Source organism: Hylobates moloch, unplaced genomic scaffold (assembly GCF_009828535.3).
Source record: "Hylobates moloch isolate HMO894 unplaced genomic scaffold, HMol_V3 SCAFFOLD_20, whole genome shotgun sequence".
Lineage (NCBI taxonomy): Eukaryota > Metazoa > Chordata > Mammalia > Primates > Hylobatidae > Hylobates > Hylobates moloch.
This window is the reverse complement of record NW_026652295.1, coordinates 49,378,447-49,405,714: the sequence shown is the minus strand read 5'-3', so window position 1 is coordinate 49,405,714 and position 27,268 is coordinate 49,378,447. Positions and strand designations below refer to the sequence as shown.

General features: G+C 36.9%; 1 protein-coding gene across 1 annotated transcript in view; it reads left to right on the top strand.

The window, feature by feature from the left end:
* PKHD1 (PKHD1 ciliary IPT domain containing fibrocystin/polyductin) overlaps positions 1 to 27,268 on the top strand; it is a 482,509-nt gene that overhangs the window by 332,240 nt on the left and 123,001 nt on the right. Inside the window, exons 55-59 of the mRNA XM_032141123.2 lie at positions 13,073 to 13,227; positions 14,655 to 14,807; positions 19,325 to 20,203; positions 21,093 to 21,261; positions 23,453 to 23,610. Coding sequence (XP_031997014.1) covers positions 13,073 to 13,227; positions 14,655 to 14,807; positions 19,325 to 20,203; positions 21,093 to 21,261; positions 23,453 to 23,610 — 1,514 coding nt within the window. The remainder of the gene's footprint in view (positions 1 to 13,072; positions 13,228 to 14,654; positions 14,808 to 19,324; positions 20,204 to 21,092; positions 21,262 to 23,452; positions 23,611 to 27,268) is intronic.

Below are 27,268 nucleotides of genomic sequence, written 5' to 3'. Positions count from 1 at the left end.
AATGTTTGCAGCATACAATAGTACAGATGAAGGACTAATATTTTTATATGTGAAGAATTTTTATATGTCAAGAATGAAAATAAAAATATGAATACACCAGAAACATATTTGTGAAAGGGTTTGAATAGGTAAGCCACAAAAGAAAACGTACATCTGGCTAATATATAGAAAAAATGGTCTTCTTTACTATAATTGAAGTAAACATTAATTAAAACAGTAATGGAATTTCTAGTTCTAGAGCCCTGAAGAATTGCCACACTGACTTCCACAGTGGTTGAACTAATTTACAGTCCCACCAACAGTGTAAAAGTGTTCCTATTTCTCCACATCCTCTCCAGCACCTGTTGTTTCCTGACTTTTTAATGATTGCCATTCTAACTGGTGTGAGATGGTATCTCATTGTGGTTTTGATTTGCATTTCTTTGATGGCCAGTGATGATGAACATTTTTTCATGTGTTTTTTGGCTGCATAAATGTCTTCTTTTGAGAAGCGTCTGTTCATGTCCTTTGCCCACTTTTTGATGGGGTTGTTTGTTTTTTTCTTGTAAATTTGTTTGAGTTCATTGTAGATTCTGAATATTAGCCCTTTGTCAGATGAGTAGGTTGCGAAAATTTTCTCCCATTTTGTAGGTTGCCTGTTCACTCTGATGGTAGTTTCTTTTGCTGTGCAGAAGCTCTTTAGTTTAATTAGATCCCATTTGTCAATTTTGGCTTTTGTTGCCATTGCTTTTGGTGTTTTAGACATGAAGTCCTTGCCCATGCCTTTGTCCTGAATGGTAATGCCTAGGTTTTCTTCTAGGGTTTTTATGGTTTTAGGTCTAACATATAAGTCTTTAATCCATCTGGAATTAATTTTTGTATAAGGTGTAAGGAAGGGATCCAGTTTCAGCTTTCTACATATGGCTAGCCAGTTTTCCCAGCACCATTTATTAAATAGGGAATCCTTTCTCCATTGCTTGTTTTTGTCAGGTTTATCAAAGATCAGATAGTTGTAGATATGTGGTGTTATTTCTGAGGGCTCTGTTCTGTTCCATTGGTCTATATCTCTGTTTTGGTACCAGTACCATGCTGTTTTCGTTACTGTAGCGTTGTAGTACCCAGCCATCCCATTGCTGGGTATATACCCAAAGGACTATAAATCATGCTGCTATAAAGACACATGCACACGTATGTTTATTGTGGCACTATTCACAATAGCAAAGACTTGGAACCAACCCAAATGTCCAACAACGATAGACTGGATTAAGAAAATGTGGCATATATACACCATGGAATACTATGCAGCCATAAAAAATGATGAGTTCATATCCTTTGTAGGTACATGGATGAAACTGGAAATCATCATTCTCAGTAAACTATCGCAAGGACAAAAAACCAAACACCACATGTTCTCACTCATAGGTGGGAATTGAACAATGAGAACACATGGACACAGGAAGGGGAACATCACACTCTGGGGACTGTTGTGGGGTGGGGGAAGGGGGGAGGGATAGCATTAGGAGATATACGTAATGCTAAATGACGAGTTAATGGGTGCAGCACACCAACATGGCACATGTATACATATGTAACAAACCTGCACATTGTGCACATGTACCCTAAAACAAAGTATAATAATAATAATAAAAAAAGTAATAGAATACCATTTTTAAATTTTAATTTGGCAAAGATGGAATATAGTGAATTCCAAGTTGACAAAATAGAGCAGAGGTTCACATTCACTTGGGAATTAATATTACATACTAGCCTAGTTTTGTAGATAAAGAAATAAAAATATGTATGCATATACATAATAGGGAAATGCCTGCAAGGACCTACAGCACAGCAGGGATCCCTGTTGGTGAAATGATAGGTAGCTATCTTATATCTTGATAGGTATGCTTTGGTGTGCTTTTCTCTATGTACAGAATTTCTTTGTAGAGTAGGTATTATGTTCATAGTTATTTAAAATTATTTATTTGACATGATTTTCACAAATACTTATGTTTGTCAAACATTGAGCTATGATCTGGAGATATTAAGTAAAAACTCAGATGTTAATCAAATAATAAATGTAAAATTACATATACGATAAATTCTGTGAAGGGGCGGGTTATATAGGATTCTGAAAACACGAATATGTCAACTTGAGGCATTTATGGGAAGTTGGAGAAGGCTTCCCTGAAGCATAATTTCAGAGGTGGGATCTGAAAGAAGAATGGGCATTAATTAAGCAAGGTGGGTTATATGTGGAAACGGTATTCTAGCCAGAGCAAACAGCATTCAATTATTAAGCAAATATCTGAGGAATATTTACTATGTGCCAGGTTGGACTGTAAGCATTAGATGTATAGAAGACATTGCAAATTAGAAGAGATTGCTACCCTCTGGGAGCTCAGATCTTAGTGGAGAGAAAGACGATACCCAAACAAATACAGAAATATAGATCATGTGGTTGAGATTATAAAATATGCTGGTAAGGAAGTCAATATGGTGGTATGATCAAAAATAGCTGGGGCAGAAAATGTGAAGGGTACCATTTTAGATTGAATGGACAGGGAAAGTCTCTTTGAGGAAGAGAAATTTGAGCTGACACCTGAAGGATGGGAGGTAACCAGCTGGCCTAGGGTAGGGGTAGGGGGGAAACAGGAAGAAGGTCACTATAGCTGGGGCAGAGTGAGCAGAGGGCAGCATTGTCTGATATGGCAAGTGCCAAGTCATACAGGACCTTGTTCAGGTATGAGAGGTCAAAGGGGAAATCACTGAAAGGTTTTATGCTGGAGGATAGTGGAATCTGATTTTTGTTTAAAAAACTTCTCTGCCTGTGTAGATGATGGATTGTGGAGATAAGAGTAGAGCTGGGATATCAGTTAGGAGGCCAGTTGAGGCCAGAAATCGTGTAGCTGGGACTCTGGAAGAGGCAGTGGAGATGGAGAGAACAGCCGGACCTGCTGATGACTGCATGTGGAGGCAAGAAAAGAGTGCTGCAGGTGTTTTGATGGAGCACACTGATGAATGGTGGAAGCACGCACTGAGATGGGAAGACTGAGAGGGGAATAGGTTTGTCAGGATGGAAGGCAGCAAGGGCACGCGAAGTTGGAGACACCAAGAGTAGATGCCAAGAAGGAAATCAGATGCATAATTTAGGGCTTGGAAGCAGACATCTTGGAAGTAGGTGATGTCATTATTGAAGAAGACATGGGTAGAAGAGAGATTTGGAGCATGGGATTCAGATTGGGGGCATTCTAACTTTTTAGATATTGAGGAGTCAGCACAGGTGATTGAGAAGCAGAGGGTGGAGAGGTGATTCTGTGGTGGGAGGGAGAATGGATAACATGAGGGTCTGAAAGAATACCATGATGGTTGATGTGGAGAGTAGGGGCTGATCATCACAGGATTCCAAGGAGTTGGTTAAGTGTCAGGGCTACATACATTGGCAATATCAAGAATTTTAATTTTTACCCTAAGAGCATTGTGAAGCTGTTGTAGGTTTTTAAGGGGGTAGTATGGATAGGAGGTAGCACTTATTATCATACTTGTACATCTAAAATATTGCAGGCAGAATGTAGACAGCAGGAGAGATCGAAAGTAGATCCAGAGACACCCAGTAAGAGACAGTGTAATTGTAGTCAGGGGCTGCAGGAGCAATGGAGAAGTGGGCAGATTTAGAGGCAGGAGATAAAATCTATAAGACACATTGAATATGAAGTGCATTCTTGGTTTCTGGTTTGTGTAGCTGGATATTGGTGTCATTCACTTGAGGAGGACTAAGTTTAGAGAAAAGATTATGAATTCAGATTAGGTCATGTTGAATTTAAAGTGCTTTTCTGATACTCAAAAGGATTGGTGAAGTAAGCATTTCTAACAAGGATCAATAAGAAACTTTAATTATAATTAAAAGGTTAGCAAGCAGGAACCATATGAATGGATTTTTCTTATAAGAATGTGTTAAAAACCTCATTCAGAGTCTGAGCTACAGGCTATTTTGAAAGGAACTCAATTTTATTAATTAAAACTATCCATAGTCATTAACTAGCTACCATTTATTTGGTTCTTATCATGTAAGCTTGTTATATGTCAGGCCTCTACTAAGCATTTTACATACATTATCTCATTTAAATCTTTCAATGCTATAAGTTAGATATTATCATCTGCATTTTATGGATACGAAAACTGAGGCTGGAGAATTTAAGTAAATGTTCCAAGTTCATAAAGCTAGAAATTCCTGAGGCTGGATTTTTTACCCTGATTTGTCTGATTCCATTGCATGTGTTCTACATATTACAAATATTAAAAACAAAATTTCTTAATATCAGTCCTGAGGAGGAGTAATTTAATGAGTTTATACAAATGATGTGCAATTAATGTAGTATATTCATTTTATGGAATTCTTTCTTTTTAAAACCTTTTTTAAAATGTTAAAAATAACTTCAGACTCAAAATAAGTTGCAAAAATAGTAGTTTATGTATACCCTTCACTCAGTGTTGCCTGATGATAACATGTTACATACCTATAGAACATTAGCAAATCTGGCCATTTGATATTGGTACGGTATTAACTGAACTACAGACCTTATTTAGGCCATCTTTTTAAACATGGGTCTACAATCTTAAAAGTCAATTCAATAAGTCTTTCTAATATATTGTGATATAAGCATATTTCAGTTGAACTGTTTCATGAATTTTCACCAACAGAATTTGATACCTGAATATATATATATTCATATATGTATGTTCTCATATATATATTCATATATATATTCTCATATATATATTCATATATATGTTCTCATATATATATTCATATATATGTTCTCATATATATATTCATAGATATGTTCTCATATATATTCATAGATATGTTCTCATATATATTCATAGATATGTTCTCATATATATATTCATAGATATGTTCTCATATATATATTCATAGATATATTCATATATATGTTCATAGATATTCATATATATACACGTTCATAGACATATTCATATATACGTTCATAGATATATTCATATATACGTTCATATATAATTCATATATACGTTCACATGTATAATTCATATATACGTTCACGCATGTATTCATATATATACGTTCACGCATGTATGCATATATATACGTTCACGCATGTATTCATATATATACGTTCACGCATGTATGCATATATATACGTTCACGCATGTATGCATATATATATACGTTCACGTATGTATGCATATATATACGTTCACGTATGTATGCATATATATATGAATAATGGTAGTGTGAAAACTTCGGAGGAAAAGTTTCATGTTAACTTTATAAACTTGTATCTTACACAATCAACCAAAGTAAGCTTAGCAAGATATTTTGAAGAAAAATTATTTTCTTTTGTCTGTGTTTTAGCAATTTATCTCTAAATTACTCTCTGTTGTTGCTTGCTTGAGTTGATTTGTGAAGACTGATGAACAAAACTGTTGAAGTTTTATTTGGATTGTAAATAAATCAAGACAAGTTAGATTTAGAAAAAAAAAATTGCCTTTCCCCATTACAAGTGTTATGTATGTCTTTTACTGTGAGTCTTTGAAGGGTAGCCATGTGATCTTTGAAATTAAATGGTTACTTTGGCAACCAATCTTATGATAAAGGTTAGGTTTTATCCTGGCCATTGGAAGATTTTAAACAAGGCATGGACAGAGCCTGACTTATACTTTAATCTGATTTATGATGTGTGGAGAATTGACTATTGGTGGTGGTGATGGGGAAGAGATAAGAGTGGAAATAGAGACACTAACTGTTAAGACATTGCTATGGCAATTTTTCGGGTAACACATGATGATGGCTTAGATTAGGATGGCAGTGATGGAGGAGTAAAGATGTGGCTAAATATATGTTGAAGACAGAAGTGACATGACTTGCTGATGGACTGAATATTGAGGAAAAGAGAAAGAGTCAGAGATCACTCTAAGATTTTTGACCTAAGCAACTAGGTAAGGAGATGTGCCATTTACTGAGAAGGGGAAAACAGGGAGAAGAGCTAGATTATGAGGAAACTTCCCCCAAATTCTTATCTTTTCTTATTTCTTATCTCATTAAATTTTCAAGAAAATATATAAGACATCCAGTCTCTTTGTCCTGTTATCCTTTCTTTCTCAAGTAATTGACTTATTTTGTTTTATTTTTAATTGACAAGTAAAAATTTTATGTATTTATGGTGTATAACATGATGTTTTGATGCATGTATTACATTCTGGATTGGCTAAATCTACATAATTAACGTATGTATTATCTCACATAGTTATCTTTTTTTGTGGTAAGGATACTTCACATCCACACTCAGCATTTTTAAAGAATACAATATATTAATAACTGTAGTCACTGTGTTGCACAATAGATGTCTTGAACTTATTCTTCCTATCTAATTGAGATTTTGTATTCTTTTATCAACATTTCTTCAACCTTTGCTTCCCCCCAACACCAACCAAACCAGCAGCCTCTGGTAACCTGCATTCTACTCTCTGCTTCAATGAGTTCCATTCTTTTCGATTCTGCATGCAAGTGAGATCATGTGGTATTTGTCTTCTTGGGCCTGGATCATTTCACTTAACATAGTGTCTTCCAGGTTCATCTATGTTGATGCTAATGACCAGATTTTCTTCTTTTTAAAGGCTGAATAGTATTCCAGAGTGTATGTGTATACCGCATTTTCTTTATCCGCTCATTTGTCAATGGGCACCCACATTGACTCTATATTTTGGCTATTGCGAATAATGTTTCTGTGAACATGGGAGTGGAGACATCTCAGACATACTGATTTCATATCCTTGGAATATATATCTAGAAGATGGATTGCTAGATCATATTCTATTTTTAATTATTGAGGACCCTCCAAACTGTTTTCTATAAGGGTTGTACTAATTTACATTTCTGCTAACAGTATGCAAGGGTTCTCTTCTCTTTCCATCCTCACTAACTTTTGTTATCTTTCATTGTTTTGGTAATTTTGACAGGTGTGAGGTGTCTGAAGTGACTTATTAACATAGTCTGTTATTTACAAGGAAGAAACTGTGAACTGAAGAAGAAATCAAGTGATTTGTTACCTCATCCTTTTCTCCAGGCCCTAAACCTTTAAATTGAATGTCATAATTGATTATATCTATTCCTTTATCTCCCATGTTAAATTAATGATGTATTCTTTGTATATATTTTGTTTGGAATATTTCTTTTTTTTCCCCATTTGCTACATTCTCATTTCAGCACTTCATCCATGGCTCTGTACAACAACTTTTATACTGGCTCCTTAAGTACCTAATAAATGAAATAAGAGTATCAGATGCAGTATTCTTGCATCTCTTCCTTGACTCTATAACTTCCTACTTATCCTTAAAGATTCCATTACATCTGACACAGGGCTTTAGGTATCCCTGACTCTACAAATTTTCCCATCATCTGAACGTAAGATGTGATTTTATGATTTGTAATTTTAACAAAAACATAACACTAAGATGTTTAACATTTGTGTGTCCTGTTCCTCCAAGTGGCTTCTATAGGGGAGAGATATATTTTTGTTATTGTTGATTTGGTATATTAGTGTTTAGTGCACAGCAGAACATAAAGAAGGGCTCCAATAAATGCATGCTACATTGACTTGATGTGTATTTTCTAGAAATCAGAACGTATTGAGCTTCTTGGTTCAATGGCATATTATCTAACAAATGAGAGAATCTTGAATTTAATTTCGAATACTACTATAATTTATTTTGCTAATTCCTGAAACTTTATTATTATAACAACTTAGTTCAAGTATTAGGATATAGAGTTGGTGGCCTTATGCATTCCTTGGCAAGAGTTCAGGATCACATATGTAACCTCTAAAAGATGATTTTTTTCATATGTTAGAGGTCCAATAAACTACTGGGTCCTATTCCCAAATTCACTACTATTTTGATGCTGGTGAAAGGCATATGTTTGGAAGGTAGGTTGGAAATATATTCTGCAATGAAAAGAAGTTTGAACTTTGAGGGCAGGCAGACTAATTCTAGTTAGGTAGTTAGCTAAATGTGTAACTTTGAGTAAATTACTCTCTCTGAGCCTCAGTTTTATTTTCTTTAATTATGTGAGTAACAATACATAGCTAATAGAACAGTTATAAGGATTGAGGGAGTTAATGCACATAAAGTGTTAAGCCCAGTTTCTGGCACAGTGTAAGCCTTAAGACAGGGTAGCTATTGTGGCAATCGAGACTCTTTAAGTGGAAAGTACAAGTAACCCTTCTTAAGCCATTTTGAAGACTGTATCAAGCCCTTCCTCTCCTCCTCTACTTTTTTACTTCTTTATTTCAACCTCTTTTTTTTTTTTCTACTGGAGAATAGTTTTCTTCTTTCTATATGGTGCAAGTGAACTCAGATCTGTTTGGCTTTTCCTAGCTTTACCACCAGTGAGGAGGTTACTACTAATTCCCCTCAGATTCATTCAAAATTCCAGGGAAAGGATTTTGGTGAATGAATGCAGGTTGGATCCTATGCCCAGCCTTTGGTGAGGGGTCTGTGGGACTTTAACCTGCAGCTCTCACAGATTTCAGTATAGTGGATGGGAGCAGTTCTCAGATGAGGTGTGAGGGATTTCCTGGAATGAAGCGGAGAGGAAGTCAGGTAGACAAATAATTGGTATTGACTATAGCTATAATTGTTGTCACTCACCATCTTTACCAGCATCATTATAGAACTCGATTTCTTCACTATCAAGCATAGACTCATACAGTCTGAGAATCCTCATTACATTTTAATGGCACTGATAGAAAAATTTTAAACTAAAGTTACAAAATGAAAAAGACGAAATGTTAGTAGAGTTCAGAAATCTTTGGCCATCCCTATTCCTGGGGGTGCAGGTGAAACGGGGCATGTTTTGTGATCTGTACACTCTGAGCCTGTGGTCAAATACAGTTATTATCATTAAGATCTTACAAGTGTTAACAAATTCATTTAAGTTGTAGGTGTTTACACGTGAATGTCTTATACATTTTTGTAAAAACTTTTAAATCAAATTTTGAAGCATTTTTTAATTCTCTGTAAATAATAAGTATAATATTTTTGACTAGCAAATATTATTTTTCTCTGAACTAGGTCAAAAGTTATGCCAAAATAAATAAACTGTACTGATATTTTGTTTATATTTTCTTAGAGTTATCTTTAAAAAGACTTTCACAGTGATTATTCATAATTTCCTCTCCTCATATGGTTTCTATTTAGGTACAATTATGTTGCAAAAAAGTCTTTTAATTTTTTGTTTATTTATTATTTGAGGTATGTTTTGCTCATAACAACAAGCGAGTCTCCCCTCTTCCCTGAAGTCTAGGAGTCATCCTAATCAGAGGCATAGAATACAGCTGGGATTTTGAGCCAGTCATTAAGCTAAGATTTCTTTGTATGATTGAAGGGTAACCATAATGTTTGAAGACTGGAACTAGGAATAGTGGATGTTGGAATTTAAGGAAAACTGACATTTGACTCGCAGAACCAACTAGGCTATTGATAGTGAGACCCCAATTTCCTCTGAAGTTACCACTGTTGCTATATGGACATAGAAGTGGAAAGGGCAATGCTCCTTTGACATCTATGTATGGTTCTCATGATGTATAGAACCCGAAAGACTTCAGGAGTATAGAGGAAAGATACATGTTAATGAACTCATAAGGTTTTGGAAGCCAGAACACAAAAGGTCAGATTAAGTTCATTCATGTTTTTAATATAAAATTTGAACTAATAATTTTAATAATTCCTAGAACATTGTTAGGTGCTATGGGGTTTAGATAGTGGTTTTTTTTTGTTTGCTTTGTTTTCTGTTTTTCTTTCTTTCTTTCTTTCTTTCTTTCTTTCTTTCTTTCTTTCTTTCTTTCTTTCTTTCTTTCTTTCTTTCTTTCTTTCTTTCTTTCTTTCTTTCTTTCTTTCTCTTTCTTTCTTTCTTTCTTTCTCTCTCTCTCTCTCTCTCTCTCTTTCTTTCTCTCTCTCTCTCTCTCTCTGTCTCTTTCTTTCTTTTTAGTCAGGGTCTCATTCTGTTCCCCAGGCTGCTGGAGTACAGTGGCACGATCATAGCTCACTCCAACTTCAACCTCAGGGGCTTAAGCCATCCTCCCACCTCAGCCTCCCAAGTAGCTGGGACCACAGGTGCGTGACATCATGCTAGGCTAAATTTTTTTTTTCTTTTCACTTTTGTAGAGATGGGATCACTCTAGTTGCCCAGGCTGGTCTCGAACTCCTGGGTTCAAGTGATCTTCCTTCCTCGGCCTCCCAAAGTACTGGAATTATAAGGCAAGAGGCACTGTACCTGGCCTTATATAGTCTTATTTTTATTAAAGATCAATGAACAATATAAAAGTTGAATGGTCACAGAAGACAAGAATACAAAATCAGTCACAAGGCAATAAACAGCATTTGTTATGTCAAACTGATGGTGGTACAAAAAGGGGGAGGCTTTGGGCATTCAGTGAAAGAGACTCCCATTGAAGACTTCTTGAAGGCATAGTGACCATAGTGACGTGTGTCAATTTTCAAGAATGAGAGACCTGAAGAGCAAAGTAGGGGAGAGTGAACTGATTCATCTGGCTGGAGCAGATGGCTTATATAAGGAAGTTAGAAAATGAGGCTTTATGAGTTTTAAATTTGCATTAGTGTTCACTCAATGTTAAACAGTTCTATGGATTTTTACAAATGTGTAATCATATATATGTACTCCCATAGTATTACACGGAATACTGCCCTAAAAAATCTCATGTGGATGAGTTTTAATCTCACTTTCACATGAAACTTTTCAGAATATTATAGTGACCTATTATTTGAAGAGCTTTATTCAACAATATAAATAATAATAAAAAGATTATCTAGGTTAGGGGTCCCCAACCCCCAGGGCCACAGACCAGTACAGGTCCTTAGCCTATCGGGAACCAGGACGCACAGCAGGAAGTGAGTGGTGGGCAAGGGAGCATTACTGCCTGGGCTCCACCTCCTGTCTGATCAGGAGTCATTAGATTCTCATAAAAATGCAAACTCTATTGTGAACTGTGTATGTGAGGGATCTAGGTTGCATGCTCCTTTGAGAATCTAATGCTTGATGATCTGAGGTAGAACAGTTTCATCCCAAATCCATCTCCCCTGTGGAAAAATTGTCTTCACAAAACTGGTCCCTGTTGCCAAAAAGCTTGGGGACTACTGAGAAATACTAACTATGAAGTAAAAGATTAATTTCAATCGTACAGCAGATTGACTTTTTTTTCCCTAACTACAATATACTACCTGATAAGTTAGAAAATTGAGATTTAAGTGAAAATCACTAATAATCCCACCATCCATAGGTAGGCTAACATTTTAACATGCATCTTTCCTATTTTCTGTGCATGTATTATTTTTATTAAAAAATGGAGCATATTATTTTATGTCCTGCTTTTTGAAATCAATACATCATGAACAAAATTTCTTGTAATTCAGTGCTCTTCAACAAGATACTTTAAAAATGGCTATACAGTATTCCATTGTATGGATCATAGACTTCTTATAATTTCATAGATTATGAAATGTGGGAATACTCTTTTTCTAATACCATTTAGCACCTGAAGAACTAAAAATGAGACAGGCGGCAAAGTGTTATTATTTAGTGGAAAAAATGCTGGACTTCATTGGTAGTCTTCCTTTGTCCTAATTCAATCACTGGCTCCATGTATTTATCTAGTCTTACATTTTGTTATTTAAATCTATTTAGAACTTAGTTTCCTTGCCTTTCAAAGCTTGTGTTGCTTAAATATTCTGTAACTGGGAGTTTTCTAGGAAGTCATAGCAAATCAGGAACAGAGCTAAGACTTTAAATTCCTTCATTAAAGTTGCATCAATTGATAGTAGTTTTTTGTCTTCTCTATGACTCTTTCTCCAACCTTAGGTACATAGATATGAATTAATTATAATATTTCATTTATTAGACTCATGCCATTGGCTTACAAATGATTAGGTTTAATTTATGTTTCCTTTTAGGGGCTTAATACTATATATTAAACATCTGCATTATTAATATGTGCTCCCATAATATTACACAGAATACTGCGTAATACACACCCATACAGTAGACTCTTTAAAGATATGTGCTAGGCAGAATTTAAGTTATGTATTTTAATACAAATGACATATGTTTTATTTATCGTATGTCTCTAGCATCTACTATATTGTCTGGTGCATAAGATTTGCTAGTCAATAAAGGTTGCATGATTGAATGCCCTGCACATGGACACTGTTGTCTGAATGAACGTTCACTATAGGGGAGACTCTTTATCAAAGCTTGCTAAACTTTGGGCATTAGCTAATGAAGCAGGCAATTAAATTTATGGTGTTGAAGTTGGTAATGACTATGAAGAAAATAAAACAGTCATATTCAGAGGGAATGCTAGGCGGCAGTGAAAGACTGAAGAGAAATTGTGTTAAATGTGTGTCTTGAAAAACACCAAAAATGAATACAACCCTCATTGTTTCATAATGTGATGAAAGAGAAGAGAGAAAATACAAATATAGTACTTTTCAGATGAGGATATGAAGCCGAGCAGTGAAGTGACTTCCCAAGGTCACACAGCTAGTAAGTGACACCTCTACGATTCACACTTGTATCTGTCTTATCATGAAGGTAGAATTTGTAACACATGATGAAAAGTTGTTCAAAATGCCCAAAGTTGTTGAAAAATGGCATTATATTTCTTTAGAAAATTAGAGAAAAGATCTCGTCTGAAATGCTGTTATTATTGAATCTGTTCCCTAATCCAGAAGGAAGGTTGCTGATGTAGACATGTGTACTAACCTCTGGAACTTTTATTGTTTTTTATTCGTTTATTGTATTTCAGGGGTCGTGGAATATCTTCACTGTCTCTGTAACATATACATTTTCAAGCCAGAAAACTGACTCCATTAGCTAAATTAAACTGTTTGCAAAAGACTTTTTCCACTGTCATGTCTTATTTCTATTTCAGTTTCTCTGGTGGGATATGTTGGTCGCAGTGGATTTCCTTTTCTTGCTCTGGAGTTAATAGATGATTTGTGCTGCACTGTCAGTATATCCAATGCCATTTTTATGCTGTTACAGAATTATAGTAGAAGATGCAGTGGATTGGCGCCCCCATGACAAAATCGTCCTTAGCTCCTCTTCTTATGAGCCTCATGAAGCAGAGGTCCTCACTGTGAAAGAAGTCAAAGGCCACCATGTGAGGATCTATGAACGGCTCAAACACCGGCACATTGGTAAGGCTTTGGTTTGTTGGTTAAGGGAAGTGAATGAGCCAGGAAGACCATGTTTGGTAACCTAGCTGGGGACCTTGGATCTGTTTGCCATTCAGAGGGGAAGAACAATGCCTTCCTGTTGCCCTAGACTCATGCCACATGGCCTTATCTGTATTCCTTCATTAATTTTGTTGCTTTATTTTTAAAGAATACTTGGATGTTATACACATACACACATACACATGCACACACATTTTGCTTTTTATTTATAATGGCAAGTCTAAGAGCAGAAGGGTTAAGAGTCCTGTTCAAGATCACTGGGCAGTTTTCTGGCTAAGCCAGAATAAAACTCATGGGCACTGAGTTTCCAGTTTATTTCCTGACACATTGAATTATAATCCCTTAGAATATTGTAGTTACTGTAAATAATGATTTCATTTTCCATACTTAGAAATGTGTCCTTCCTGACATGAAGTACATTTTATGTATTAACTACTACTGTTATTATTACTGCAAAAAATGAAAGAAAAAAGCCCAGACCTTTTTTTAAATGAAAAAGGTACCAAATATTTTTATACACAATACACAGAATGTACTACACATAAATGATAAATCACAATAACTTCCTGATTCAGTCTAATAAATAAATCTAATCCAGGAGATATAGCTAATCAGTAATAAACTGTGGAAATAAAGGGGATGGAGAATGTCTTTTTGTCTCTGATACGTGAGAGGCAAATCCACGGTTTCACCGGGAATGTCTAAAGCTCTGTCTAAATCAATGTTCCCAGGAGGAGTTCTTTTTTAATTAGTGGCAAAGAAAAAAGAAATCTTCAGCAATGATTTCAGTAAAATGCAAGGTGAAATGCAATGGTAGACAGTGAAACAAACTAGTAAGATGCTTAGTTCCCACTGCTATGGAAGCTGTTCAGGCCGTGATGAGTGGAAGATCCACCATGAGAGGGCGCTGCTGCCCCCTGGTGCTGCTTCTCGCTTTCCTTTTACACACAGCTGCTTTTGCACTGTCACCGCCTCAGTTGATCTGGGACTCCTCACTCTCATGAAAGAGGTCCATGGACAATGTACAACCCTACACTGAAGTCTCACGCTGACCTATTTAAGGCAGGAGGTTGGGGACCCCACTAATTGGACAGGTCTGCCCTGACTTCCCTGAACCAGTGACCTGTCCCAGTACCCACAGTTATTAAGAAGAAATGAATACTTGCTCAAACACTCTGACTCCGATCCCAAAGAGAGACAAGTGAATGGGTTATTTTATTTCTCAGCTGACCTTTGTGGAGAATGCCCGAGGAAAAGCAGACCTTAATGTTGGTAGAACTTCCGAGGGGAAAGGATGTTTTCATTTCGCAGGTTTGCTGGGTCCCCAGCTAGTGATTTTTGAAATAGGTTTTTAAAGTTTTTTTTTCCCCCAACTCCTATTGCCCCAGGAAGTGTCCATGTCACGGAGGATGGCCGACACATTCGTTTGGCTGCTGAGGTTGGACTGTTGACCCGAAATATACAAATTCAGCCTGATGTATCATGTAGGGGGAGACTGTTTGTGGGGTCCTTCAGGAAGTCCAGCCGAGAAGAATTTTCAGGTAAATGAAATTTTAAGTAACTAGGCATTACCAATTGGAGCCTATTCATCTGGGACACCCAGAAATCCCAACTGTGAGAATTTTCATTTATAAAACAAAATGTTCAAATGAGATAGTTCCTTTGTGCTTGGAGAAGCTATGAATTTTCAGTCCTAATCTGTGCTTAATTATCAGTGTGATGTTAAAATAATATACTAGCGATCAGCACATATGCACATTTTACCTCAAAGAAAACATCTTCAGCAGATGTGAAATTTCCTCTGCTTTGAAATTATAGATGATTTAATGACCACTTCAATTTTATCTCTTTCCTGAATTTCTATTACTCTTTCCCAGTAGCATGCTATATCTGGTGGCAGGCATCAGTTCATGCTATAAATTAATAGCGTAAATTTAAATAAAAATGATTTCCATATTCTAGACTGCTTTAAGGATCAGTTCAATCTTTCTTATTTCTTTCAAGTTTTAGCCCTTTTGGAATGCTGCAAAATTATTTGATTAGAACCTCATTTCTTAAACTTGTGTTCCTTACACATTATTCCAAAGTTCTTTCCTGATCAAATAGTTTGGTTGTCACTGTAGCTCCAACTTAGAAAATCATGGTGTACATGAATATATAAAGGCCTGGGGAAGGCTGAGAATAAAGGATCTAAACACTTCCCAAATATATTCAGTACGGGACACTCTTTGTTGGCACAACTATTTTACCAGTTTTGTAAAGGGTGGTGTTTGGACCTTAAATCAAACATTTAAGATTTCTAGTTAATAGAACAAGCTCTGTCTCCATAAGCCCTTATCAGTGGTGATTTCTGCCTGCTACCCCAGGTGATATTTGGCAATATCTGGAGACATTTTTACTTGTCACAACTTGAGGGAGCTTCTGGCATGTATGGGTAGTGCCAAACATCTAGCATGCACAGGACGGCCACCCACAAGAAAGGAGTATCTGGCTCCAAATGTCAATAGTGTTGAGGTTGAGAACCCTGCTCTAGATGATGGAGACAAAGGCTGATTCCAATCTTTTAAGAATAGACCATTCTAAGGTTGATGAAGATGGGGAATCAGGAAGACGAGAGTAAGATAAGGCCCCAGTTAACTGAAACCACAGGCCAAGCTGGAGTATGGTCACAGGAACAGGACAGAAGGCCAGTTCTTACAGCTGAGCACCAAGCCAGAGCAGAACCAGCAGCAAGACTGACCTGATCCTAAACTTCTGACAATGCTGATCCTTAAATCATCCCCTGGGGAAGGGAAACAGAAACTCTACTTTGTGCTTCTTATGGACCAGAAACTGTGCTGGTTTTCACACAGTGAAAATTTTATCTTATTTAATCCTAAAATCCTCATAAGAGAATTTTATATTCCTATTACAGGAAATAGAGTCTAAAGTACAATTGCCTATTTATTTATGTAGCTCCTTCATTAGCTTATAAACTCCTTGAGGTGAGAAATAGGTCTTTCACCTGTTTTCCTAGTGTGGTAACTGCTGTACATTAGATACTTAATAAATATAAATGAAAAATATTAATGAAGAGTAAGGAAAGTCATTCAACTAGTAAGTGGTAGATTCAAGCCTGGTTCTTGTTAATTAAACTTTTAATTTTGCAATAATTTTGGATTTATAGAAAAGCTGCAAAGGTAGTATAGGGAGATCCTGTATACCTTTCACTCAATTTTCTTCCATTAATTGCTGATATAATACTAGTATATTTGTCAAAACAAAGACATTAACATTGGCACATGACCATGAACTAAACTCAAGACTTTCTTCAAATTTTACCAGTTTTTTCTGTTCCAGAATTCAATTCAGGTTTATACCCTGCATTAAGAATGCTTACATTTTTCTATAACATAGTCCAGGGCATGAATAAGAAGGGATCTGCAGGTGTAGGTATGGGATGCCAGATATGGGTACTGATTTGTTATAGACCAGAAAAGCAGGCCAAGACTTTTGAGTCCTACTTTTATATTGGAGGGCTCCATCATTCTTCTCTTCCTGGATAATACCCAGCAAGTTGTACTTAACTTGCTGGAATATTTTTCAGTAGTGATTTTCAAAAGGGAAAATAGGAAAATAGTTGTGAATAAAATAATTGCTTCATTCAGGCTGGGCACAGTGGCTCATGCCTATAATCCTAGCACTTTGGGAGGCTGAAGTGGGCAGATCACTTGAGGTCAGGAGTTTGATACCAGCTTGGCCAACATGGTGAAATCCTGTCTCTACTAAAAATATAAAAATTAGCCAAGCATGGTGGCATGCACCTGTAGTCTCAGCTACTTGGGAGGCTGAGGTGGTAGGATCACTTGCACCCTGGAGATGGAGGTTGCAGCGAGCTGAGATCATGCCACTGCATTCCAGCCTGGGTGACAGAGTGAAACTCTGTTTCAAAAAAAATTGCTTAATTCTTTATTTAATGCTCAAGACATTTTAAGTCTTTACTAATTGATTAATTTTCAGTCATTGGTTAATGTGCACAGAAGTAAAAAGACCTTGTACAGTTTAAAACTAGGAATCAAATCCATGGAAGTATAAGACATTAAAAAACCTGATAATTAAAATAATCCTGAGGGCTTCTGGGTAGCTGAACACGTGGAGCTTCCTAGACTAAGGTGGCGCGCCCAGGGAGGGTATGGGAGCTGCATGCCCTTCCCTCATGCCGTGCCCTACACATCTCTTTATTTATCTCCCTTGTAATATCCTTTATAAGAGACCTAGGAAATAACAGTAATACTGACATGTTGCCTTGACAGAGATTCTAAAATCACATTAAAAGCTAAAAATAAGCTATTTATATATGGACTTATGCTTGCATTTGGCGTTCTTTGTGCTAAAGTTCTACGAAGCAGGTTTGCCAGCCCTTTCAGGTATGTGCTGTTGGTGAGGGTATTGCCCAAGAAATAGCTTTTGGATGTTTTATTGTTCTGTGAATATGTCCACACCATCTACGAATGCCTCCTCAATAGCACCCATTGAGAAATTTAGATACGCCGGAATCCTGTTGCCTGGCCCCAGGTAGACGTATAGGTTCCTTTACTTAGCCTGTCTTTCTCAGAAGGACTTGCTTCTTCATGGCAGCCGATTTGCAAGGGTTCTAGTTTCTCATTTCTGAAAAGGTAGTAGAGAAATGAGGGTTAGGCTGTACTGTCTTTGAACCTTAAATACTATTAATACTATTATTAAAACAGTGAAACAGAAACTTCAAATGTATTGCTTCCTTTATTTTTAATGAGATAAATAACTTTATAGTTTACTTTAGCCAGTACCTTAAAAAATGAAATAAAAGGAGCCAAAGTTGTGACCTACCTAGCAAAGGACACACAACTAATTATTGGCTCATAGCTATAGGGCGGTTATCTGAATCATAATGTAGAGATGCTACTTTTATACCACCAAGTCTTCCTGTCTTTCCAGGATGCCTGCATGGGGTTAATAGTGCGGCTTCTCATCCATATGCCTAAGTTTAAGTCCTAGCTCGTTAGTTCACTCTTCTCTGCCTCAGTTTCCTTATCTGTAAAATGGGGATAATAATTGTACCTACCTCATAGGATTTTTTTGAAAATTAGGAGTATGAATAAATAAATGAATAAGAATTAGAACAGTGTCTGCAAATAATGAGTGTTATATGAGAGTTAAAGTTTTTAATTCACCTCATTATTATTTCATATTAATTCATCTATAATCATGTTACTATTAATTTTACCAAGAGTATGTGTGCCGAATCATTGCATTTTTAAATCAACCTACTGGCTGTATTTTATAGTGTGTTTTAACATTATCTATTTAAAACAGTACAAATAAAACTATAAATGAGAGTAAATAATTCACTATTTTCTCCTCACATAAAAGATATAGAAAATCTTATTATAAAAATGAAACAGTGAATAAAGTGTAGCCAGGATAAAAATATAGAAAAGATTTTACAGAATCTTTAAAGTGATTTTAAAAGCATGTTATTGGTCCTACCATGTTTTAGTCAGAAGCATGTATTGAATATCATGCTTCTGGACATCAACTGAGCAGAAGGAAATTTTGCACTCATACTCTTCTTCAGAAATGCTTAATATTCATTTGTACAGTGTCTTCATGGGAATGGCTGTGGCCTTTCACGTGGTGTCACTGAGACGCTGAGAGGGAGACTTGACTTTGAGGTGAAGGGCCAGAAACCCAGAATCTATTCTTACCCAGTTCTTTGACCCGGCCCCCGACAAATACACAGAATTGTTAAACTTAGCAATGCCCATCCCCAAAGTTTGCTTCTTTCCTATTTCTCCTGTCATCTTTCCCCATCCTATCACCAGACTCTTCAGACTGCACATGCAATTCAGGCATTAATGTGATACTTGTAATGATTCCTACGTTTTTAGTTGAGAATCTATGGTGTGAAATATAATGTTGGTGTTGAGAATAAACTTAGATTTTCATTAAAAATCTTCATATCTTAATGCCCCAAAATGGGCCATTCTTCAGCCTTTTGTGGGGAAGAGGAAAGTACCTGATGACATGCATTTGTTTATAGGTGTCCTTCAACTTCTCAATGTGGAAATTCAGAACTTTGGGTCACCATTGTACTCATCTATTGAATTCAGTAATGTGTCAGCAGGATCCTGGATCATATCATCTACTCTGCACCAGAGCTGTGGCGGGGGCATTCATGCAGCTGCCAGTCATGGAGTACTTTTAAATGACAATATTGTGTTTGGCACAGCTGGCCATGGCATAGATTTAGAGGGTCAGGCCTATACTGTCACTGATAACCTTGTGGTTCTGATGACACAGCCAGCATGGTCCACCATTTGGGTGGCAGGAATCAAAGTGAACCAGGTAAAGGACATCAACCTCCATGGCAACGTTGTGGCAGGATCAGAGAGACTTGGCTTTCACATGCGAGGCCACAAGTGCTCCTCTTGTGAACTGCTTTGGTCTGACAATGTGGCCCACTCAAGTCTTCATGGCCTTCATCTCTATAAGGAAAGTGGACTTGACAACTGTACCAGAATCTCTGGCTTCTTGGCTTTCAAGAACTTTGACTATGGTGCCATGTTACATGTAGAGAACAGTGTGGAGATAGAGAACATTACTCTGGTAGACAATGCTATTGGTCTTTTGGCAGTAGTGTATGTATTTTCTGCTCCACAAAATTCCATCAGAAAAGTGCAGATTGTGCTTAGGAATTCAGTCATTGTAGCCACCAGCTCTTCTTTTGACTGCATTCAGGACAAAGTGAAGCCTCACTCAGCCAACTTGACATCAACAGATAGAGCTCCTTCCAATCCAAGGGGGGGTCGAATTGGTATTCTGTGGCCTGTATTCACCTCAGAACCAAATCAGTGGCCTCAGGAGCCATGGCACAAAGTGAAGAATGACCGTTCAATTTCGGGAATCATGAAACTTCAAGGTAGGATGTTTTATCTAGGCAATGCCATTTCATACATCCATGCATAAAAATTTTAATAGCATTCTGAAATTTTATCAACAAAAAGGTATGTTGTGGACTAGTGCTTGCTGTCCAATCTGCTGAGTATTGAAAGCCACAATGGTAGTTTATAATTTCTTAAAAAAGTCACTGCTTTATACATATTGAAGAGCTTTCTACAACAACTATTATTTTTAATAAAAATTTTAAAAATTTGAATATAATGAGATGGGATCTTGCTATCTTGACCAGGCCGATCTGAAACTCCTGGCCTCAAGCAGTCCTCCCATCTCAGCCTCTCAAAGTGTTGGGGTTACAGGCATTAGCCACCACTCCTGGCTAACACAGCAATTATTTAACTTGATTACATAAGAACTCTCTTGGTTGGGTGTTAGTTTTCCTATTATACAAATGAGGAAATTGAAATGTAGAAGTTGTGTCTCATCTGAAGTTGCTTAGTAGATGGTTGAGCAGTGAGGGTTAAAATCAAAGTTGTGGCATGACTGGTGCAGTTCATCTTCTATTAGATCTCTTGTACCATTGTACTCTCTCCCCTGTTACTTAGTTTATCTGGGAGTGGGTTTGTCTTTCTGCAAAATGAATGAATTTTGATTAAGCCTCAAAGGAAAAGCCTTATTGCTCTTAAAGCTTTAATGTATTGAAATGCTCTTCTCTGTTGCATGCAATGTCCATGTATTGAAGAACTACAGATATTTTATATCAAGATGTATGTTAACTCCTAAGGCTATCCTGGATAGCTTAAACTAACTTGGGGTATACATTATTATAACAATATTTAGTTGTATATTCGATGTTTATGGCTGGTGGTTTATATGATATCATGTTATGATATATATTTTTAAAATTTCAGATGTTACCTTTTCTAGTTTTGTGAAGAGTTGCTATAGTGATGACCTGGATGTCTGCATTCTACCAAATGCAGAGAACACTGGAATTTTGCACCCAATAACAGCAGAGAGGACCAGGATGCTAAAGATAAAAGATAAAAACAAGTTCTACTTTCCTTCATTACAACCCAGGTATAATTTTTAGTATTTTTAATAAGCCATATTAATGAAGTACTTGGCGATTCTTCAAACCCTAAACATGTGTTTTAAAAAGAATAAAATCATCAAAGAAATAGAAATGAGTCTTAGAATGGTAAGGTACATTAACTTAATGACCAATTCTTTACCCCTCCTATATTCATGCCTTGTGATATATGATTTTTAAAATATCTCTCACTAAAGAGGCAGGGGCTATTTCCCTCCCCATTGAATCTGGACTCAGCCATATGACTTCCTTTAGCTAATAAAAGAGGCAGAAATAATGAAGTGCAAGTTTTATTGATATCGTTTTATTGTTTTATCTTAATTAGAGAGACTTCTTTGGGATGTTTTCAAACTTTCTGGTAATAAATTGACTCTAATTCTTCATTCTTCATTGGAGTAAAGTGTCAGTGGTCTTCAGAAGGAGACCTTGGGAGCCTTTTGTGTAGGAACTAGTAAATAGAAGGAGATTGTGTCTGCTGACAGGAATCTCTGAACTGAACGATGAGGTCTAGCAGATTTTGGCATTTCAGACCAGGTGTAAATACTGTTTTCTGACATATGTTCTAAGAGTTTCATTCAAATATGTGAAAACTAGATAGGATTTTTTTTTTTTTTTTTGCCATGAAAGAGAGTAGAAAGTTAGAAACAGGAAGAGTGAATTACTTTTTCTTTCCCACAACACTGGGGCAAACTCCTTTAGTTGGAAGAAAAAAAAAAAAAAAAAAACAAACTAAAGAAACCACCCTAATTAGAACATTCATGTGTTTGGCTTAACATGAGTCTCTTTTTGATGCCATCCCTGAATCATTATAGGTACTTAAACATGATTAGGTAGGCAATTTGTGTTATTTTGTCACTTTTTAAAATTTACTATCGAATTTTCCTTATGTTCATGTCTTACCCCTGGCTGATATAGCTGTAAAGTTACATGTCTTAGTCTGTTTGTGCTGCTATAACAAAGTACCACAGACTGGATAATTTATGAAGAACAGAAATTTTATTTATTTTATTTTTGGAGATGGGGTCTCCCTCTGTCACCCAGGTTGAAGTGCAGTGGCATAATCATGGCTAACTGCAGCCTTGACCTCCTGGGCTCAAGTGATCCTCCCGCCTCAGCCTCCCAAAGTTTTGGGATTACAGGCTGAACCACTGCACCTGGACATAAATTTATTTCTTATAGTTCTGGAGGCTGGGGAGTCCAAGATCGAACACTGGCATAATTGGTGTCTGGTGAAGGTTTCTCCCTCCTTCCAAGATGGTGCCTTGTTTGTGCATCCTCCAGAGGGGAGAAATGCTGTGTTCTCACATAGGAGAAGAAATGGAAGGGCAAGAGAGTACTCTCTTCATCCTCAAGCCCTTTTATAAGGGTACTATCTTATTCATGAGAATTGAGTCCTCATAACTTTATCATTTCCCAAAGGCCACACTTCTTAATACTGTTCCGTTAAGGATTAAGTTTCAACATGAACTTTGAAAGGACCATCATTCAAATCATAGTACCATGTGATATTAACAACTGAATCTTTAGGCTGATAATACTCAATACATTGTTGGTATACAATAAATATTTAATATTATTACTAATGGTATTTCAAAGTATTAGAATAGGGGAAATAAAATAAGTTCTCTGTAAGTCAATGTTATAATTATCTATTAATTGTTTATATAGCCCACTTGACTCTAAGTTCTGAAAGTGCAGGTGCCATGTTTGTCTTTATTACCATCATGTTACCCAGCCTGTCATTTGTAAGTTTTCAATAGATATTTGTTGAATGAGAATATCTTTTTTCTTTGTATATAGCATAAATATAATTGATATTTATAATAATAATTCTAAAATACTGCAAACCCCTGAAATTCCTAAAAATAATTATATTATGTTCAGTTGTTATGAGAGGAACATTTTATTGTATCTTGCTTCTTAAAAAATCAGCAATCTATATAAAGATTACATATTTAGATATCCAAAATATTTGGTTAGTAAGAATGTCTTTCTTCTTGACCATATAATTGGGAAATAAATTGTTTCATAAAGAGTTTTATTTTATATCTGTGTAACACATTATCAATAATAAAAATCTGTTGAATTTATTTTATACAACATTAGCACTACCAATGTATATTTTCTTCTTGCTGCTTATCATGAAATGAAAGAGTTGCTTTTTGATTGTCTTCACAGGAAAGATTTAGGAAAAGTAGTCTGTCCTGAATTAGACTGTGCAAGTCCAAGAAAATATCTCTTCAAGGATCTGGATGGGAGAGCCCTGGGTCTGCCTCCACCAGTTTCTGTATTTCCTAAAACAGAGGCAGAATGGACTGCATCCTTCTTCAATGCAGGTAAGCTATATCTGAATGCAATGCTTGTGGTAGAGGCAAGGGTGCTTGTGAAGGAGCTGGTTTTGCTGTGCTCATTGAGAATGAAATGCACTGGTGAAGACCTAAATTCTAGAGTTGGAGTCTGTGCTAATCTGCTGCCAATTCACCTGTATTACAGGAATGCTGAGTCATTATGTGATCTCACAACTTTACTGCTGTGCCCTCTATGAGATTGCCTATGTCCATGTCGAAAGTGCAGATTCTCAATGCCCAGGTTGGTGCACAGCTGGGAGGACAATTCTCACCCAGCTTGGGCACTTGGGCCTGAAGCAGCCATCATGCTCAGTGTTTCATACTTGTCTGCCATAGAACCAGCTCCTTTTTCATTAAGTTACCTTTCTTTTCTGTCAGGACTTAAAGCGCCCTCTCAATGGTAGGGTAGATGTCATGTGTTTTTTTCTCCCTTTTCTCCATTCTCCAACTCTCCCCCAAACAAGGCTGTGCTCCAAACTTCTTCCTCTTCTTGCTTATGCAAACAAAGCCCCCTTTTATATCAATTTTTATGGCTGGACCCCTGGAGAGATCATTGTCTTTTTATTTCCACTAACAAGCTGACTCTGAATTCCCATTTGTGTTCAGCTGGAACCTGCTGCGGTCAAACGTGAAGAAGTTTTTCTGTTTTCTCCCTATCTCATTAGTTGATTCTTTTTAGATTTATTTTCTGGTCTCCCTTGTCCTTTTTAATTTTTGAATGTGTGACTGTCACAGGACTATGTCCTGAGACCTTTTTCCTTCTTTCTCTAATTTCGCTCCCCAGGACCAAGACTGAAATACCATCAAATGCTGATGACTTCCAATTTATATCTTCAGCCTAGACTCGACCCTGAAATTTGGTCTAGTATAGCCAACTGACTTTACTTGGAAAGATAGCAGACATCTCAGACTCAATATGCCTCAAAAAGATTCTTGATCTCTGCCCCCATCTACAACCTGCTTCTTGCCTAGCTGTCCCTACCTCAGTAACTGGTGCCACCATTCATGAGGCTATTTAAGTAAAAAACCTGGGAGTCATCTTTTATTTTTCTGTTTCCTAACCCAAATTCTCAAACTTCTCATTTCCTCCACTACTACCACTCTCACCATTCCCTTTACTACTAGCCACCATTGTCTCTCGCCAGATGAGGGAATAGCCTCCTTGCTGGTCTTCTTTCTTCTACTTTTGTAGTCTCTAGTCTATTCTTCACACAATGGCCAGAGGGATATTTTCAGCTTTCCACCCATTCAGAATGAAGTCCCAGCTACAAGCCTGTAAGTCTTGTAGCCCCTGGTTCCTGCCCACTCTCTCACCTCCTCTCTTATGACACGCCTTTTACTTACTTATCCTGGTCTCTTATTTTTCATTTAACATGGTAAGCATATCCCTACATCAGGGCCTTTGTGCTGGCTTTTTCCTCTTCCTGAAATATTTTATTCTCACTTCTTTGGGAGCTAGTTCCCGCTGTTCAAATAAGGTACCCTCAGAGAAGCCATCCTTGACCACCCTATCTAAAATAATCATGAGATCATTATTCTGTAGCTCTACTATGCTTGCTTTATTGTTTGGTAGAGTCGTGGTACTTAACATTATATTATAAATGTAATTGCTTATGTTAATGTACTGTTTATCCTTTTTAGAACACAAACTTCATGAGGGCAGGAATTTTTTTTTTTTTTGCTCACTGATGTGTATTTGGGAAGATACTCAATAAATTTTGGTTGACTGATCAAATGAATGGATTATAAGTAACCAGCCAGAATAGTTTGCTGTTTCACATCATCCAAGAGCATGCAGAATGAACTGAGGCCTTCAGGTCATTGGTTTAAGAATTTATCTGTAATATGAAAGCCTACAATTCAGATAGTTCTAGGTATCTTTTGACTTGTTTTCACCTTTCTTTCACCTGAACTACTGCTACAGTACAGCATTGGACATTTGGAGCTGTTTCTACATATAATTCTTTTAATTACCATACAATTTCATGCTTGAATATTTATAACTTTTTAACATTTATGTTTTTCCATATGTCGAAGGCTTATCTCTGGAATAGAGTGAAAAGCTGTGAGGACTACAGTATTGGTTTTAAAGTCAGCTCCAAGTGCACGGAAATGCTGAATAAATGTTCATTTTAATATGTTGGTTGCATTTGTTGAATAGAATCAGCAAATACATTTTTTTTTGCACAGAAGAATGAAATTCAGGGACACATTTATACTGAGAAAATATATGGGTAGCACTAAAAAGAAAGTAGCAAAAGAAGAAAAGATAAGGGGCTACCCTCCTATTTACCCCCAGATCTACTCAAATGGCATTCTATAGTAAGTTTTCTATTGGTTTTAAGAATTATTCCACCATTACAGGTATTTATGCTATGGGGAAAACATTCTGATATATTAAAATAAGCACATGCCTAATTGTGGGACTTTTCTGGACTTGAGCTTTTGGTGAGGATCCCATTTCTTTGGAATCCATAGGGGATGTGTATGTTCCAGAGTATTTGATGAAAATTATATTTTATCCTAACAGAAGGGAATAAAGACTGAAGACAGTGTCTTAGTTTAGGTTGTCCCAGAAGCAGACCCTGATACAAGGCTTAGAATCCAAGTAGTTTAATGGGGGGTGATCCCGTAAAGCACCAGCAGGAAAGTGAGGAAGTATCCTAGGAAAAGAAATAAGGCCAATAAGGAAAGTGTTATCAAACTGATCACAACTGTGGAAGCTGGCGCTCAAGTCTGATAGGGAACTGCGGGAGACCATGGGAACAGTACCCCAAAATATCCCAGCTAAGCCACAGGGAAGCTCATGTATTAATATTTCAAATCCCAGCTCCTCTGTCTTGGAGCTTACCTTTCTTTTCTGTCAGGACTTTGGGGGATGCTTTGGGGCCATTAACTCTCCAGCCCTTTGGCTTTCTCTCAACACAGGCTAACTGTGCTCTTCCTTGAGGCCACCAAAAACTCTCAGAAGGAAAAAAAAGAGAGAGAAAAACATTGATACCAAAGTTACCAAAAGAAAAAAAGAGCTTTTTCAGAAGGAAGTCATAGGTTTTGTCGTAGCAGCCTTTGGTGTATGAAGGTGGTGCCAAAAATACATGGGTGTGGCATCAAAAGCATCTGGTTTTGCAGTGGCTGGTACTGGTTGTTCCTTTCCATGTTTAGTGCTTCCTTCAGGAGCACTTTTAGGGCAGGCCTGGTGGTGACAAAATCTCTCAGCATTTGCTTGTCTGTGAAGTATTTTATTTCTCCTTCACTTATGAAGCTTAGTTTGGCTGGATATGAAATTCTGGGTTGAAAATTCTTTTCTTTAAGAAGTTGAATATTGGCCCCCACTCTCTTCTGGCTTGTAGAGTTTCTGCTGAGAGGTCCGCTCTTATTCTGATGGGCTTCCCTTTGTGGCTAACCCGACCTTTCTCTCTGGCTGCCCTTAACATTTTTTCCTTCATTTCAACTTTGGTGAATCTGACAATTATGTGTCTTGGAGTTGCTCTTCTCGAGGAGTATCTCTGTGGCGTTCTCTGTATTTCCTGAATCTGAATCTTGGCCTGCCTTGCTAGATTGGGGAAGTTCTCCTGGAAAATATCCTGCAGAGTGTTTTCCAACTTGGTTCCATTCTCCCCGTCACTTTCAGGTACACCAACCAGAC